General features: G+C 37.8%; 2 protein-coding genes and 1 long non-coding RNA gene across 6 annotated transcripts in view; 2 read left to right on the plus strand and 1 right to left on the minus strand.

The window, feature by feature from the left end:
- The window catches only part of LOC138913936 (uncharacterized), a 34,873-nt gene extending 24,945 nt beyond the window's left edge, over window positions 1–9,928 (plus strand). For all 4 annotated transcript variants that reach the window (XR_011419827.1, XR_011419823.1, XR_011419824.1 and 1 more), the window contains one exon: window positions 9,815–9,928. This is a non-coding gene — a long non-coding RNA (uncharacterized lncRNA). The remainder of the gene's footprint in view (window positions 1–9,814) is intronic.
- On the minus strand, window positions 6,375–13,133 carry Cyp318a1 (Cytochrome P450 318a1). The gene is made up of 7 exons (XM_017144184.3): window positions 12,782–13,133; window positions 11,636–11,827; window positions 11,376–11,576; window positions 10,168–10,237; window positions 9,809–10,109; window positions 7,730–8,219; window positions 6,375–6,683 (listed from the first exon to the last, which is right to left on the minus strand). Exons 1-7 carry the CDS (start codon window positions 12,945–12,947, stop codon window positions 6,499–6,501), a joined length of 1,605 nt encoding a protein of 534 aa, XP_016999673.2. The 5' UTR covers window positions 12,948–13,133; the 3' UTR covers window positions 6,375–6,498.
- A 1,088-nt stretch (window positions 13,134–14,221) lies between these two features.
- Cyp311a1 (Cytochrome P450 311a1) lies at window positions 14,222–16,731 on the plus strand. Its single transcript, XM_017144179.3, has 4 exons — window positions 14,222–14,399; window positions 14,461–14,838; window positions 15,529–15,881; window positions 16,089–16,731. The coding sequence occupies exons 1-4, from the start codon at window positions 14,249–14,251 to the stop codon at window positions 16,659–16,661; spliced, it is 1,455 nt and encodes a 484-aa protein (XP_016999668.2). The 5' UTR covers window positions 14,222–14,248; the 3' UTR covers window positions 16,662–16,731.
- The last annotated feature ends 817 nt before the right edge of the window (window positions 16,732–17,548 follow it).

The raw sequence follows: 17,548 nt of genomic DNA on the forward strand, positions 1-17,548 counted from the left end.
AGTGGAGCGGAAATATTGCTGACAGTTGTGGCATATTATCATACGGCAGTGTCCTTGCTCCAAGTTGAATCCTGGCTCCGTGTCCTGCCACATTAGCCGTCGCGTGCTCAGCAATCGCCCGACATTTGTCGCATCCCCTGACAGATGCATTTCCCCGTTCAGTTTCAGTTCCATTTCCCACTTCAGGTTTCAAGAGGCAAGGCCTTTTGGCCCTTTGATCTTTTCAAACAAACTCATTGAACCAAAGAAAATATTCACCTATAAGCTTTGAATGCAAAATATAATCTAAATGATAATATAATATAATAATATACACCCAAATATAGAAAACAGTTATAAATAATTCTAAAATCTGACATCTATATATTGCTAACCTATCTTGAGCTATTTGGACGCCCCAATGCCCCACTTTATGTGTTAACCAATCTTCAAAATTGACAATCTTAGATTAAAACAGAACTATCAAATAACGCTACATCTGCAAGATAAACTAATGCCATTGTCTTGGAATTTTTGGCAAATAGTGCCAATTGTATAACTCGCGGGTGTAAACAAACTCCTATTCTAAGCGTGTGTTGTGCAAAGAGCGAGGCAAATATGGCAAATTTTCAGATCCCGAGATCATAGACAGATGGAATCGGAGCGGTATTTGCGCGGGGCAAATAACTCCAATGTGGATGCTGCGTGGATGGGAAGGTTTTTTACTATAAAAGCCCAGGAGAAACTCTTTCAAAAGCACAGTTCCGAGTTCCAAGTATTCCGATCCACAACAAGATGCGATTCCTCTGCGTGCTGATCCTCTCCTGCCTCCTGGCGGTGGCCTATACCGCCACGACGAGTCCAGCAGACCCAACAACGACTCCAACAGCTACTCCAACAACGACTCCAACAACAACTCCAACAACGAGTCCAACAACAACTCCAACAACGACTCCAACAACGAGTCCGACTACGACCACTCCATCCACAGACAGCTCTACCACCAATTCAACCACCACGGCCACCACTGTGGCCCCCACGACCTCCTCCACCACGGAGGCTTCGACTTCCGACAAGAAAGTGAAACACGAAACCCATTGGAAGGTCGTAAGACGCGAGCCCGCTAAGATCATAACGACTCATCATAGCAAGGGCCATGAGGAAAAGAAGGACAAGAAGTCTAAGAAGGACAATAAGAATAAGAAGGACGAGAAGAATAAGAAGAACAACAAGAGGAAGAACAGGCGTACCCGTCGCAGTGGTTAAATTTTGAAACCCTCTTATCGCAAACCGACCCACCAATCTTACCCAAAATATTGACTATATCTTATTATTATATTATATTTTAACCAAATTAAGCATTCATATAAGTACTATCTAAATTCAATAATAAAAAAATTATTTTATTTTAAATTATTAATTAATGAAAATAATAAAGGCAAAATAAAGTATAAATACCGACTTAAAGTTATCACATTTTTAAAATATCTTAAAAAGGGTATATTGTATTCGTGCAAATGTATGTAACAGCTAGAAGGCAGCGTTTCCGGTCCGAAATATATATTCTTGATCAGGGTCGCTAGCCGAGTCGATATAGCCATGTCCGTCTGTCCGTCTGTCTGTCCGTATGAACGCTGAGATCTCGGAAACTACAAAAGCTAGAAGGTTGAGATTTCCCACACATATTCTTGGGCTTCCTACGCAGCGCAAGTTTCAGCCGAGCGCCACGCCTCTCTAACGCCCACAATCGCCCACTAACGATTTTAAAATGTGTCTGGCGCCCATATTTTTAAAGATTTCCGAGAAGTATAAATGCAATTTTGTTGTGTATACCTATCGAAATGTAGAAGACATATTTCAAATCGGACCATTCATTAACAAGTTATACGCAATCAAAAAAATGGGGTGCATGTCATAACGCCCGGTGTCATAACGCCCGGTGTCAAAACGCCCGCAGGCGCTGTCACTTTTTTTGAGGGCCTTATACACCCAGGAAAGTGTCATAACGCCCTATTTAACATTTTATTGAAATTCTTATAAATGCGAGTAACATAGAGTAATATAATAATGAGTATTATAGAATAATGTAGCAAGGAGTAATGTGCTTGCAGTTAATTGCGTAACTAAAAAAAAGCGCCGCAGGAAAAAAAATTTTGTCTGCGGTCTATTTAACAATTTATTGAAATACTTGTAAATGATTTTCAACTATCTGTCTGCAGTATGGGCAGAGCAATAGAGAGTTTTTTTGAACGCTGTTCCAGATTTTTGAAGCACTCAAAGCATGGTAGAAAAACTACGTCTCGCGGCCCATCAACGCAAATAATACATTTCATCACGTCAGCCATTTGGCTGAACTGGAAAGTATTTTCCACATCTTCTGAATCAGAACCGGAACATAACTCCTGAAAAGTGTTTTCCCACTTAAGAAGCTTGTTTTTCGGATTTATCAAACAGTTAAAAAATTCAGTAACGGAAATGTTTGACGCGTCCAAACCCCTAATAAATTCATTTATACGGTTTTCTTTGATTCTAAGATTTTTGCGTCTAATGTTAAACGCTGTTAAGTCTCCATCAAGGACATTGGACAGTATTACGGACGTAGCATATACTATGTTTATACACACAAAAAAAAAACTATGTAAAATCAACTATTTAATTGTGAAAACTGCCCCAACCCATAAAAAATATAAAATGCCCCAAAAAATAGAAGATAACCTATAAAATAGTAGATGACCTACAAAATAGTATTTAACCCGAAAAAAATTGTTGTTTTTTTAAATTATGTTTTTAACTTTTTTTATTTTTAATTTAATTTGTTATATTAATTTATATGGAAGTTATTTATAGACACTTACATTTCACAGATACTTAAACTTACAAATCAGGTTTTTTGCCTCCGCTGGGAATCGAACCGGGGCCGCAACCATCGGAGTCAAGCACTCTAACCACTAGGCCACAGAAGAATGCTTTTTGTAGAGGAAAATCTATAGACTTGAAATCAACAAAAAACAATAACAACAAAAAAAAAAAAAAATATCAGCTGCAAAAGCGGGCTTTGAACTCACGACCCAGAGATTATGAGTCGGATACTCTAGCCACCCTAAGTCCAGAAAAATATTTGACATACAATTTATAATCGTATTTTTAAAACAACAAAATATATGAAGGAAAAAAATAGTTGTGTTACGATATTAATTGTGGTGTTACTATTTAATGCCCCAAAAAATAAAACAACAAAATACACGCAAACAAATAAAATAGTTTTGCTACGATATTAATTGAGACGTTACTATTAACTTGCCAAATGAATAAAACAACAAAATACATGCATATTTCGTAAATAGGTACTATTTTAATTGTTAAATACTATTCAATGACCCAAAAAATAAAACAACAAAATACATGAAAAATTCAGAAAATAGTGAAATACTATTTTTCTATGTTAATTTTACATAGTTTTTTTTGTGCGTACGATAGCAATCACGATTTCTTGAAAGCGCGATATAGAAATAGCCCCTGTTTATACGACAGCCGAGAATTCATGCTTTTATTCAGTCTCAGCTGATAGGGATGCCGGACCGGTAAAAATATCTAATTTTTAATGCCGCTGATTAGAGAAATAGTCTATAAAAGGCCATCAATTTCTAGCGATCTGGCAACGTCGATCGTTTTTTAGAGAGTTGCCAGATTGCTTATCACTTAATCACGCTTTTGGGCTGAAATCATGGTCAACTTTCGTGTGTTGCCGAATTCACGAAACGGAACACGAATCGGCCGAAAGCGTGAAATGATAGCGTGAATTCGGCATCGTATAAACACAGTAATAGTCTTCGTTTCGAATAACTTCGAGAAACTGGCTAAAATGCTAATGCTTTTGTATGCAACGTCGCGTTGAATGATTCCAACGAGCTTGTTGTTCGCAAAGTTTGCGAGTGCACCGGGAAAACATCTGGTGTGGTCTGAAAGGCAGGTAAAATACAATTTATCAATTTTTGTAGAGTACAGAAAATTTAAAAAATGGGAAAAAGATTATTTCAATTAATTTTAAACACACCTTTACCATCCATTGCCTTTCAAAATATTTTAAAAACAGTTTAAGAGTTTCCCGCTTCTTCTTGGGCAGCTCTTGCAGTTCGTCCTTCAAAATTGTAAACATTTCTTGAATCTGCGAGGGCTGAACTAACGGCAGGCTGAAAAATTTGCGGTACCTTTTGTAGTAGTTCAAATCGTTTTTCATGGTGGCTCCGAAACTTCCAATTTTCTGGTTATTGGGACTCAATGCTTGGCAATAGTGAAACCAGCAGCCATTTAATGTAGCCGTTGGAAAAATTGTATTTTAAGCTTCTCGACATCTCGTAATCCATAGTAAAACTTTTTGGATTAAAAGTTGGTATTCAAAAATCCAAAGACGTGTTCATAAGCCTCGGTTGACTTCCTTGTCATTAATATGTAAATAAATAGAAAAGTCTGCAGTCAGAGAAAATAGTTTAAGAGTAAAATATTGCACTTACGATACAAACAGGACTAAAAGATCTATACGTACATGGTTTCTGTATTGGTAATGAACAATTAGTAATTGCTTAAAACCGCAAGAAGGTACCGTGTCAAAGATTCCATCTACAAAAAAGTGACGTTCTTCTTCGATGTGCTCCACGATGCTTGGCGATAGAAATACACAACATGCGAAGATGTCTTCCATTACTGTGCCCCTATAGAAGGGTTTATTGTTTTTCTTAGTTGTTCCATATTCTTCCATAAACGCTTTATCAATAAATAGCGCTTCGGTTTCGGTGGGTGATTTAGGTTCCGTTCCCGAAGCTTTACTTCGAATTCGAAAAAGTTTCCGCTTTATTTTCGGAAATGATACTGAAGGTGTTGCATCTCCACTAATTCGGCATTCTTCGTAAAAAAAAATAACGAATTCCTTTTCTTTTTAAGTTTTTTTGTTCAGATTGTTCTTTTACATTGTTAATCAAATCCAGATCCTTAATTAGTTTTTCTGGCGGACCAATCATGGTTTCAGCCCAAAAGCGTAATTAGGTGATAAGCAATCTGGTAACTCTGTAAAAAATGATCGACGTTGCCAGATCGCTAGAAATTGATGGCCTTTTATAGGCTATTTCTCTAATCAGTGGTATTAAAAATTAGATATTTTTACCGGTCCGGCATCCCTATCAGCTGAGAGTGTATAAAACAGCGGTCGGCACACACATACAATTCCTTAGGCCAAACGCTCGGCCGCTGTCGACGTCAGCAGAGTAGTCGGTATTTATATATTGCGCTCTCTTTCCTTGTCTAATAATTTGTTGTTGTACTAGAGGAAAAAGCGGAACTCCCATACAATTTTTTCTATGTGGCGTCCTCGGTGCGTCCTCGAGTACAGATGACCTGTCCTCGGGTTTTCCTTTGGTGATTACTGAGGGAAAAGTGACATCTGGTACTGAAGGGATATTTGTATGAGTAAATTGCACTGGGCAGATCATCAGAGTGTGTGTGTGCAGACCGCTGTTCTACAGTATACGTGAGCGAGCAGCGGGTGGGCAGAACTTAACCCTATGCTCACTTAAAAGGCCGCTGCCGACCGCTGGTATAAAAGCATGAATTCTCGGCTGTCGTATAAACAGGGGCTATTTCTATATCGCGCTTTCAAGAAATCGTGATTCCTATCGTATCGTGAAATGATAGCGTGAATTCGGTATCGTATAAACACAGTAAGTGATTAACTGACTAAAATATGAAAAAGCTTGAGAGGTATCATAATAAACGGTACTTCTCTTCTCGGTAATCTCATTGATTCGGAATGCGCTTTACAACATAACAAACAGTAACTCTCTTATCTGTATTCTCATTAACTCAAAATGCATTTTAGAATTTTTTTAGAAGTTGAAAGAAGTTAAAAGTGTCATAATGCCCGCGGGCGCTATGACACCGGGCGTTATGACACGCACCGAAAAAAATGTTATATATCCATCTCCCTCGCACTCCCTTTAGCCGAGTGACGGGTATTAGATAGTCGGGACACCAACAGAACTATAGCGTTCTCTCTTGTTTGAATGCTGCGGTAGCATAAATAAAAACTTCATATGAATATATTTATGCACATACGTATGTTTTCATAATTTTTAAAACATGTTTTTAAATTATTAAATCAAATTAATCTTCATTCAAATTTAAAAAAAAGTATTCCAAATGTTACTATACATCATTTTGTAAGTTCTCCGACTGGCGCCATCTGGTACACAACTTCTAATGGTTGAAAAACATGAATGAGCTTGCAACTCAACTTTCTTTCAAAGCTTTCTCCAAGAAATTCAAATAGTCGGGAAGAATTTTAAAAACTCCAAGAGGACATTTTTCTATCTACCTCAAAATGAGGACATTTTATTTCGACTGCGTAAGATTCATGACAATTAGCACTGCTGTAACAATAATTTACATATTACCTTGTAACTTGGTACATACAATTAAGAAAAAAAAGAGTTTTATAATATTTAGTTGAGGGAAAACAAAACATGTACGCTATGTAGATTCCTTGGACTGCTTGTGAGGCTGGATTGCCAGCAAGATGTCGTCGGCGTTCTTGAACTTCAGCGATATGTTCTCCACGAACTGCAGTTTGTCCAGCTCAAACTCGCTCTGAAAGTCGAAATTCGCGATCAGCTTGACCAAGAAGACCTTTATGATGAAGAGCCCATAGCGGCGTCCTGAAAGATAAAATATATAAAGATAAGTTTAGAAATAGAAACAATCATTAAACCACAATTTATTTAATTTTTTCTGATTATATTGACATGTCACTGAAAACAATGCCATTTTGTTAAAGATTTAGGTTTAAAAGGTATGACAGTTACATTTTCTTCCATTTCTAGCCTAGTGAAATTATGAATTTCCTTGGAATAATTGGTTTAAAAAAGGAAGGGCAAGGATACAAACAAAAAGGTTGCGACCTATGCCACTTAGATTAAAATAACTTTTTGACCGAAGGCAACGGTGGGTATGAGTGATAAATAGACTTAGATTTTTGTGAGAAATCTATTTTTTATACCCGTTACTCGTAGTGTAAAAGGGTATATTAGATTCGTGCAAAAGTATGTAACAGGTAGAAGGAAGCGTTTCCGACCCCATATAGTATATATATTCTTGATCAGGGTCACTAGCCGAGTCGATCTAGCCATGTCCGTCTGTCCGTCTGTCTGTCCGTCTGTCTGTCTGTCTGTCTGTCTGTCTGTCTGTCTGTCTGTCTGTCTGTCTGTCTGTCTGTCTGTCTGTCTGTCTGTATGAACGCTGAGATCTCGGAAACTATAAAAGCTAGAAGATTGACATTTTGCATGCAGATTCTAGGAGTTCCTACGCAGCGCAAGTTTGTTTCAAAAGGGTGCCACGCCCCCTCTAACGCCCACAATCGCTTATATACGATTTTAAAAATTTCAATATTTTGGAAAAGTAAAAATGCAGTGTTATTGTGTTTATCAATACCTATCGAAATGTAGAAGAAATTTTTTAAATCGGACCATTCGTTAAAAAGTTACGGCGGATCATAGTTTTTCTCCATCTCCTTCGCACTCCCTTTAGCTGAGTAACGGGTATCTGATAGTCGGGGCACGCGACTATAGCGTTCTCTCTTGTTTTAAACTCTTATCGGTTAAAAAATAAAAAAAAACGAAATTAGAATAAATTTAAATCTAATTATGATTTTATGAAAACATTTTTTTACCAATCCAATGTGGCTGGAAATTGGCCTTTCACTCACCGATACACGACCGCAGTCCATTGGAGAAGGGCAGGAAGCTGTAGGAGTGTCGCCGGTCCCGCTGCCTTCGAGCCTTCTCCTGCCCATTGGACTGCTGCTCCCGATCCTGATACTGGTCCTGATGGTCGAGGAACCTCTGCGGATCGAACTGCTTGGCGGTGGCGCCCCACCAGCGCTCGTCGCGTTGCATATTGAAGGTGTCCAGCACCACGATGCTGTTCTGCGGCACAATCGTCTCCCTCTCGCGGCCCGCTAGCTGAAAATCCCTACTAACATGGCGCAGATTCATGGGAACAGTGGCCAAAAGACGCAGCGATTCGCTGACAAAGGCGTCCAAATAGCGCATCTGCTGCAGCTGCTCCAATCCCACCTGCCCACTGTCCGGCACCAGGGACCTGATCTCCGCCAGCAATCGTCGCTGGCACTCGCCCTTGTTGGTCGCCAGGCAGAGGAGGGCCAGCATAATGCTGTTGGACACCGTCTCGAAGGACTGAAATGGAAAATAGATCATATAAGTCATTATATTCGGTTGCAAAAATGATACCACAAAATATCAAATTGATCATTGTTTCGTATCAAGTTTTTTTTTGGGTGTCTCCCGGAAACCAGCCACCTATAAAAAGGAATCCTATGGAAACTTTGTACCTCGAAAATATGAAATTATTAGGTCAGTTTTGAGAAAAAATACTTAAGTTGTTCGGATCCATCCATCCATTCTACTTTATAAGTAAACAATTCTACAAATTGGCAATCTTAAAATAAAATTATAAAACAGATCCACATCTACATCTTGTTATGTATTCAAGTTATTTGTTCCTATTTGTACTATACGTTTTATAGCCATTAAGTTGGCTGATCAATGTAAATTTATATAAGTTACACTAAAAAAAAAAAAAAAAAAATCCACATCTGCAGGCAAAATGTATGCCATTGTCTTGGAACTAACAATTCTTTATTAGTGAGTAAGAACACTTACCCTCGATTGGGGTTTCGGCAAATAGCGCCAATTGTATAACTCGCGGGTGTAAACAAACTCTTATTCTAAGCGTGTGTTGTGCAAACAGCGAGGCAAATATGGCAAATTTTTAGATCCCGAGATCATAGACAGATGGAATCGGGGCGGTATTTGCGCGGGGCAAATAACTCCAATGTGGATGCTGCGTGGATGGGAAGGTTTTTTACTATAAAAGCCCAGGAGGAACTCTTTCAAAAGCACAGTTCCGAGTCCCAAGTATTCCGATCCACAGCAAGATGCGATTCCTCTGCGTACTGATCCTCTCCTGCCTCCTGGCGGTGGCCTATACCGCCACGACGAGTCCAGCAGATCCAACAACGACTCCGACAGCTACTCCAACAACGAGTCCAACAACAACTCCAACAACGACTCCAACAACAACTCCAACAACGACTCCAACAACGAGTCCGACTACGACCACTCCATCCACAGACAGCTCGACCACCAATTCAACCACCACGGCCACCACTGTGGCCCCCACGACCTCCTCCACCACGGAGGCTTCGACTTCCGACAAGAAAGTCAAACACGAAACCCATTGGAAGGTCGTAAGACGCGAGCCCGCTAAGATCACAACGACTCGTCATAGCAAGGGCCATGAGGAAAAGAAGGACAAGAAGTCTAAGAAAGACAAGAAGAATAAGAAGGACAAGAAGAATAAGAAGAACAACAAGAGGAAGAACAGGCGTACTCGTCGCAGTGGTTAAATATTAAAACCCTCTTATCCCAAACCGACCCACCAATCTTACCCAAAATATGGAAAATATTTAAACATTTAATTTTAGGTTACCTAAAGAAAGCAATAAAATAAAAAGCATATTTAAAAAAAAATAACATTCTTTTCTTTAGGACCAACAGTTTAAGATAATATTATGTCGAAAGCCCGAAAATTAAATTCCAAAATACCAAGCATAACGATTTGAAAAGGTTTGGTGAGGCAAACGCAGAATGTCGCTTTATCAATGTAGTTTAAATATTATAATTAAAAATAAAATTCGAAGTATATTTTTTTAGTCAAAAACTAACTATCAAATAATTAATATGAATATTTTTTGAAAACTTACCACCAGAACCATCGACTGAGCCTCGTGCATGATCTCCTCGAGGGTCATCTCCCCGTTGGCGGCCAGCTGGAAGATCTGTTCGATGAAGATGCGCCTCTGCCAGCCGGCGGAAGAATCCTCGCCAGACTTCTCCCTCAGGCGCCAGTTGCGGTGCTTCGTCCTCACGATTCCGCCTACAAAGTCGGCCAGCAACTTGCCGCACTTCCTGGACTCCTCGTAAAGCTCCGGGGCCAAAAAACGGTGCAACAATCGGATCTGGAGCCAGGGCTTCACCACCCGAACGGCCGAGATCTCCAGGAGTCTGGTTGGAATTAAGTTCTCAAAGGTGGAAATGAATAAGATGTAGCCACTCCACTCACCGCTTGTAACTGTGGGCAATGTGCGCGTCATCTATTTGCGTGAAATTTGTTGGTGTGCCCATAATAGTCACTGTAAGTACAAATATACATTTAATTAATTTATTGTATTTATTTATTTTTATTTCTATATATTTATTTTTATTTATTCATCTTTATTTATCTCTATTTATATTTATTTATCTCTATTTAATTGATTTATATTTATTTTTATTTATTATTTATTTACTACATTTATTTACTACATTATTTGTTACATTGTATCTTTACTGGTTCGGCCTCTGCGTTCCACCTTCAAATTTTAAGCTTTATATATATATATAGATTCAAGTAAAACTAACCCACTTTTTGTTCTGAGACGAAACGAAAAAAATACCAATGTCACAATAAAGTTGTCGGGTTTTAAAGGTTTTATCAAAGTGTCTATCAAAAACCCAGCAAATATTGTTTAAAAATGTAGATGCTAAAGATATATATGATATAGATATAGCATATTATATTATATTCTTTTAATCCTGCCAAGCAAGGGACTTAATACAAACATTTGTTTTCTATACCTATCACTTCCCACCTTCACAAAAATCTATTGATCGCTTCAATCAAACACTCATAATTTTATGTCAATATTTTGATTTCTCTCTGTGAGGCGATTTCAAGGGGATCGGGGTGATTACATATTCGCATATGGGTTTTATAGGGGATATTGGAAGATGGGTGGCGGGGTTCCGCATACGTGAGGCGCATGGAAACGCGGGGAACGTGTCGCCCCTCGAAGGGAAGTGAATGCAATTATTTATTTATTTATTTACTCCGCAATGGGTCTTACATATGGAGGGTCAGCTGCAATCAATTGATGATCGTTTGTAAGTCAATGGATGGAATTTTTATCAATTAACTGGATATTTTGTAGTCTAATTAGTTGACGTTCATTGATTTTTTAGATTTACATTGTTTGTATTTAATTGATTTATTATTTAGTAGTTTAATCAGTTCCTATTCATTGATTTTCGGTAATTCTTGGATTTATATAAATTCATTTATAGTTTTAAAAGTTTTAAAAGCTTAAAAAAGATAATAATATTCTTAGGAACGAATTTTGAATAAATTAATGCTGTTTAGGTGTATTTAAAAATGGAAATTAAAATTTACAAAAAAAAATATAATATAAAATAAACTGAAAAATAGTAAAACAAATGAAAAAGACTACTCACGACAGGACACCTCCAGGACAGCTCGACTAAGCAGGTCCTCGGCATCGGTAAACTTGACGGCCTTGCCATGGAGATTGGGCTGCGATGCGAACTGTTCGATTATCTGGTTGCCCACCGAGTTGAAGACATCGAAGAAACTAGCCACAATATTATGACTGAAGGCTGGATTCAGTTGCTTTCGGCGCAATTTCCATTGCTGACCTTTAATTAGGGTTAATTAATTCAAATTCGTTGAATTGCAGAATCTTCAGGTTAGTTACCTCTGGCATGAAGCAACCCGCGACGAACGAAGAAGCCATCCTGCAGGAAGGTCTTATCCAGACATTCGGGGGCATTGAGGACGCATTCCATGCCTGCCGGATCATCGATATAGACGAGGACACGGGTGCCCACGAGGACGGCCATGGGGCGCTGAAAGTACACGCGATATTGCGTAACCTTCTCCAGAATACCTGAAAAGTAATTTATAAAAAATAAAAGATAAAGAAACAATTTAGTCGAGTGGTCAAATTACCACTTAAATTGTATTACAAGTACACATAAAATCAAAATTAACTAAATACTTTATAAAATCCCCATTAAAACTTTTTGTTTGTTTCTAAATACAAGAAATTTATTTTTAATTTCAAGGAAAATGTCCCTTTTATAATGTGGTACACCAATTTTGTTTTTTCTTTGCAAAGACAGTTGTACAAAAAAAAAACTGTTTTTCATGGTTTAAAAAAAAAAAATTTTTTTGTCTATTTTCCTTAATATGTACAATAATTAATTTTATAATTATTAAAAAAAAAATGCTTCAAGACAAATAGCAAGTTAATATTTAAAAAAATCAAGTCCTAGTTTTGCATAATGATTATTTTTAAAAATTTAAGTTGATCCCTATTTTTTGTAATATCAAAACTATGTAGTATCCTTAAATTAAATCTCTCTAAATCTCATTGGATCACTTACATATGTAGCTATTTAAATGGTTTTTTAATTAAACTATTTATAACAAATTTTATACAATGCTGTTTTAAACTGATGCTAAATAATATATAAAAAAACACTTTGAAAACTATTTCACTATTCACTACTATCATTGTTGAAAACTTAATTTAATACCTACTTTTTAAAATATTAAAACTATATACTGTCTTTAAATTAAATCTCTCTAAATCCCATTGGATGTAGATAACTAAATAGTTTCATAAATAAACTATTTATTGCAAATTTTGTACAATGATGCTTTAAACTGATACACTTTAAAAACTATTTTAAGAACCAAAATTATTAATTTTAGGCAATATCCTTTTTTTTGTGGGCTTACTTTCATGGTATCATACCAAAAAAATTCATTTTTAAGCCCTATCCCATTTTTTGTGGGTATACTTAGTTTTGCCCGATTAAAGGGCTTTTCACTCAACTGTTGGGATGCAGGTTGATGCAAAGTAGGAGCCACAGGAGCGGCTGCTGAACCACTCCGCGCCATCCGTTCAGCTGCCAGATGAGCCGCCAGCACTTGCGCTGCTGCCAGGTGAGGAGCACCGCCAAAAGGGCGCCACATGCCCAAAGGGCCGCGGTGAGGTGCATTACTATCACTATCACCAAATGGCCAGCTTTTTATGGCCTAATGTGGTGCTTTGTAGGCAGCTCGCTTGGCTTTTTCAATTTGGCGCTGGCGTTTCAATTTCTCCTTGGACGTGGTTTCGGCGGCTCGGTGATGAAGGTGGCTTTAACTAAGCCAGGCGAACCGCTCGGTTGGGCCAACAGTTGACAACTGCCGAAATGTGCGAGACGAGACACAATTATTGGCAACACCGGCTGCCAATGACTAAAATGGCTATATTAATGGCCCAGTGAACAGTGGGAAGCTGACCCCTTCTATACTTAGTATTTAAATATTTTTTAGATGCATTTAAACCCATGGAACTGCAAAACAATATTCATATTAAATAAGACGCAATTTAATCTCATAAACAACAAAAAAATTTTGATGCTTAAATAAACCAACTTTAACAGTAAACATAGTAAATAATAATTATAAATAATATATATATATCAACAAAGTAAATGCAACTTCATTTTTGTTTTTTATCATATACTCTTGTACTAATAATAATAAAAATATAATAGCATAAAATAATAGAACCACCATATATATATTTTTTATCATATGACGATATTGCATCTCAACTTGCAAAATTAAAGTTCAAACGTTAGAAGTCTTTTCATTAGACTAGTTCCTAATAGAAATGAGACAATCCCAATAAATAAATCTATTAATATATAGACGACGGCAAAAGTGCACTTAAATATGTATGTACTATAGATTAGATATTGCAGGTTGATCGGTGGAAAAAGCCAGCAAAAACTGATCGTTAGCATTCAATAATCCGCATAAACCAGCGGCACAATAAAGCGTGTTCATATGTCTGAGTGAAATCCGATAGTCTTATCTAACCAGGCCTCTGTTAGCGTTAACAGTTCGTTGATCTGTTAGTGGAGCACTTAATAACCCTACAGTGCCAAAGTGGGTTTTTATTAACAGTCACTATAACAATATATCTAATATCTATATATTAAAAAAAATGTATTTGTACTTTAAGAATGATTTTTAACCTAATGAAAATAGAAAAACTTGAGGAAAACTTGTGTAAATTAATAAAAAAACGAATTAAATATAAATGATAGCAATTTTAATTTTAATTTTAATTTAGTCTAATAATAATTATGACACTTATTATTTTTTACATTTTCTAAAATGTTACACTTGATTTAAAAAGGGTTAACAATCCACTTTAAAGATTAGCTGCCAATCAGGTTTAATTTAGCTAGCGATTCAGTACGATCGAATCGCTTGAAGAGAACAGTTCTCCTAACTTGTAGGCGACATGGCGCTGTGGCCGCTGCTGCTCATCAGCCTGGGAATATGGCTTCTGATCCGCAAATGGCCAATCCTGCGACTGGGCACTAGTCTCCCGGGTCCCTGGGCCTTGCCCCTTCTGGGAAACGCCCAGATGGTGGGCAAACTAAGGCCGGAATGTGAGTCATCAGGGGGTCTCCCCAATCCACATTCCTCCTTCATTCATCCCGCTTTCATCAGACATATTTCTCGTCTTCACAGAGCTGCGAGATCGCTTTGGAGCCACCTATCGCCTGTGGCTGGGTCCCCAACTTTGGGTATTCCTTCACTCGGCGGAGGAGACGCGGCAGGCCCTTCATGATCCCTCGCTCCGCAAGGCGGAGACCTTCCTCCAGCTGGAACCGCTCATCGGGAACGGACTGCTCATCAGCCATGGAGCCCATTGGACCCGGCAGCGTCGCCTCCTAACTCCCGCCTTCCAGCCGCAACTTCTGCGCAGCTTTGGTCCCCATTTGGCGGGACATGTGGATCGCCTGGTCCAACGACTGGCGGAAACGAAGGGAGCCTTTCTAGAGGTCACCGATCCACTATTCGCCTGCCTTCTAGACGCCATCGTGGGTGAGTTCCGAAACCTTCTCTAAAAATATAAACAGAACACTTGTGGCTTAAAGTTTCCAAATAAGGTCATATTGTTAGGATTTTTTTTATTCTACATTTTTATGAGTTCTTAAAACAGGACTTTTCATTTTATATATATATATAATATTATATTTATATATTTCAAATTTCAATAGAAACCAAATAGCTGTTGTTTTAAGCTTCCAAATAATGTTGAATTGTTAGGATTTGTTATATTCTACATTTTTATGGGTTAACATAAGTATACAAAGCAAAAATGGCTTTCTGAAAATATAACTTTTTATTATTTTTATATTTAAAATTATATTAATATATTTCAGATTTCAATTGAAACCAAATACTTGTTCAAAGTTTCGAAATTGTGTTAGATTGTTAGAACCTTTTATATTTTAAATCAGCACAAGTTGATATAAGTATACAAAGCAATAATGGCTTTCTAAAACTTGAAGTTTTCATTATATTTAAAATTAATATTATATTTATATATTTCAGATTTCAATAGAAACCAAATATTTGTTGTTCAAAGTTTCGAATTTGTGTTAGATTGTTAGAACCTTTTATATTCTAAATTAGCATAAGTTAATATAATAATACAATGAAATATTGGCTTCTTAAGCCACTCATGGAAATATTTCCCTTTATATTTACTATTATATCATTGTAATATAGACACCTCCATGGGTGCCCAGTTGGATACCCAGTCAACGGATCACTCGCCCATCATCAATGCCTTTCATCTCAGCAGCATGTTGCTATTCAAACGCATGATCAATCCGCTCCTGGCCTCCGATTGGATCTTTCATCGCACCCAACTCTGGCGGGATCTCAGGGAGCAGCTCCAGGTGATCCACTCGCTAATGGAGTCGGTGATCGAACAGCGCGCCCAAGAGCTGGAGAAGAAGGGGGAACCTCCCAAAGGAAGGGCGCACAATCTCCTGGACACGCTCCTTTTGGCCAGATTCGAGGGTCAGCCCCTGAGCAGGAGGGAAATTAGGGACGAGGTCAACACCTTTGTGTTTGCGGTGGGTTCGAATATCAAATAACCTACGAAAAGAAAAATAAAAAAAATTGGTTATTTAACTTTTTTGATAGAATTAGTCTTATAATTATAATCTTAAAACTAATTGCTTACCAAAATTTCTCTTAATTTTAACTATAACTTCATAGTTGGATTTTTCCTTTTAAATGACAACATTTTAAATATTATTTTGAAAAATCTGTTATTTCAGGGTGTTGACACGACGACGGCATCCATGTCATTTGTTCTCTATGCCCTCGCAAAATATCCCGAAACGCAGTCCCGTCTCCTGAAAGAGCTGCAGGAGCTACCGATGGATGGATCCTGCGACCTGGACACCCTCAATGAGCTGCCCTATCTGGATGCTCTGATCAAGGAGGTGCTGCGTCTATATACCATTGTGCCCACCACTGGACGACAGACAACGCAAACCACGGTGATCGGAGGACGAAGATATTGTGCCGGGGTCACGCTGTGGATCAACATGTATGGATTGGCGCACGATGAGCTCTACTATCCAGATCCGTATGCCTTCAAACCGGAGCGGTGGTTGGAGGATGGCGGTTCTGCCCCACCACCCGCATTCAGCTATATTCCCTTCTCGGGCGGTCCACATGTCTGCATCGGGAGACGGTACTCGCTGCTCTTGATGAAACTGCTCACCGCCCGACTCGTCAGGGAATTCAATTTGAAACTGAGTCCGGAGCAGGCTCCGCTCAAGCTGCAGGCCCAAATGGTGCTGAAGGCCCAACAGGGCATACATGTGGCATTTATGAAACGATAAAAACAAGGATTTTGTATACTCTCGTTAAAAATTAAAAAACAAACTTTCTTTCATAAGAAAGCCAAACGAATTTTTAAATACGTATATTTTTTACCCTAGCAGAGGGTATTATAATTTTGGTCAGAGGTTTGTAACCCAGTGAAGGAGACGTTTCCGACGTTTCCATAAAGTATAGATATTCTTGATCAGGATCAATGGGGAGTCGATGTAGCCATGTACGTCTGTATGTCTGTTTCAATACCATTTGCGAGCGCAGTTTAAAAGCTAGCAATTTAAACTTTTACAGTCGTCCTAAAACATGTGTATGTTTTGAAAGCGCCCTATTCAGACGTCTATATCCTAGAGCTCCCAAAGGAACAATCGGACTTAACTTGCAAGAATTCAAGATATTTCAAGCAGTGTAAAAGCTATTGACATAAATCTTTCCAAATCGTAGTTTTTTGTCCATACCTTGATCACTCTATACGTCTATATCCTATAGCTCCCATTGGAACAATAAAGTAAACAATTAAAAATATATATATTTTTGTTTATTAATTCATGTTGCTATTGTAATTTTAATTCTTGAAATTCTTGTGTAAAAAAGTGTATCCTACATATGTTTAAAACATAAAAAACACAGTGTCAGAATTATATGTTGAACTGAAAAATGCACGGTTTTCTAGAGTATAAGAATTCATATATGCTGAAATGCTTAAAACTAACATATAAGATATCGTGGCCCATATTGTTTTTTGATTTTCCTTTCGACTCGTTAATGTTAGTGAAATGTAATTTTCATTTGTGTTAAAAACACAGTGTGTAAAAAACACGTCGTGTTAATAACACAGTGTGTAAAAAATACAAGTGAGCTGTGTGTGTTAACAATTATTTTTCTCATTTCAACA

Source organism: Drosophila takahashii, chromosome X, assembly GCF_030179915.1.
Source record: "Drosophila takahashii strain IR98-3 E-12201 chromosome X, DtakHiC1v2, whole genome shotgun sequence".
Classification (NCBI taxonomy): Eukaryota; Metazoa; Arthropoda; class Insecta; order Diptera; family Drosophilidae; genus Drosophila; species Drosophila takahashii.

What these genes read in the sequence shown, in the direction of transcription:
- Cyp318a1 (XM_017144184.3), bottom strand. Translation starts at nt 12,947, where the DNA reads ATGCACCTCACCGCGGCCCTTTGGGCATGTGGCGCCCTTTTGGCGGTG. An exon ending in CATCAACCTGCATCCCAACA is followed by an intron (nt 11,828 to 12,781) that starts GTTGAGTGAAAA and finishes ATTACTTTTCAG; the next exon opens with GTATTCTGGAGAAGGTTACG. An exon ending in TGGACTGCGGTCGTGTATCG is followed by an intron (nt 6,684 to 7,729) that starts GTGAGTGAAAGG and finishes TTTATCTTTCAG; the next exon opens with GACGCCGCTATGGGCTCTTC.
- Cyp311a1 (XM_017144179.3), top strand. Translation starts at nt 14,249, where the DNA reads ATGGCGCTGTGGCCGCTGCTGCTCATCAGCCTGGGAATATGGCTTCTG. An exon ending in GGGCAAACTAAGGCCGGAAT is followed by an intron (nt 14,400 to 14,460) that starts GTGAGTCATCAG and finishes CGCTTTCATCAG; the next exon opens with ACATATTTCTCGTCTTCACA. An exon ending in TCAACACCTTTGTGTTTGCG is followed by an intron (nt 15,882 to 16,088) that starts GTGGGTTCGAAT and finishes CTGTTATTTCAG; the next exon opens with GGTGTTGACACGACGACGGC.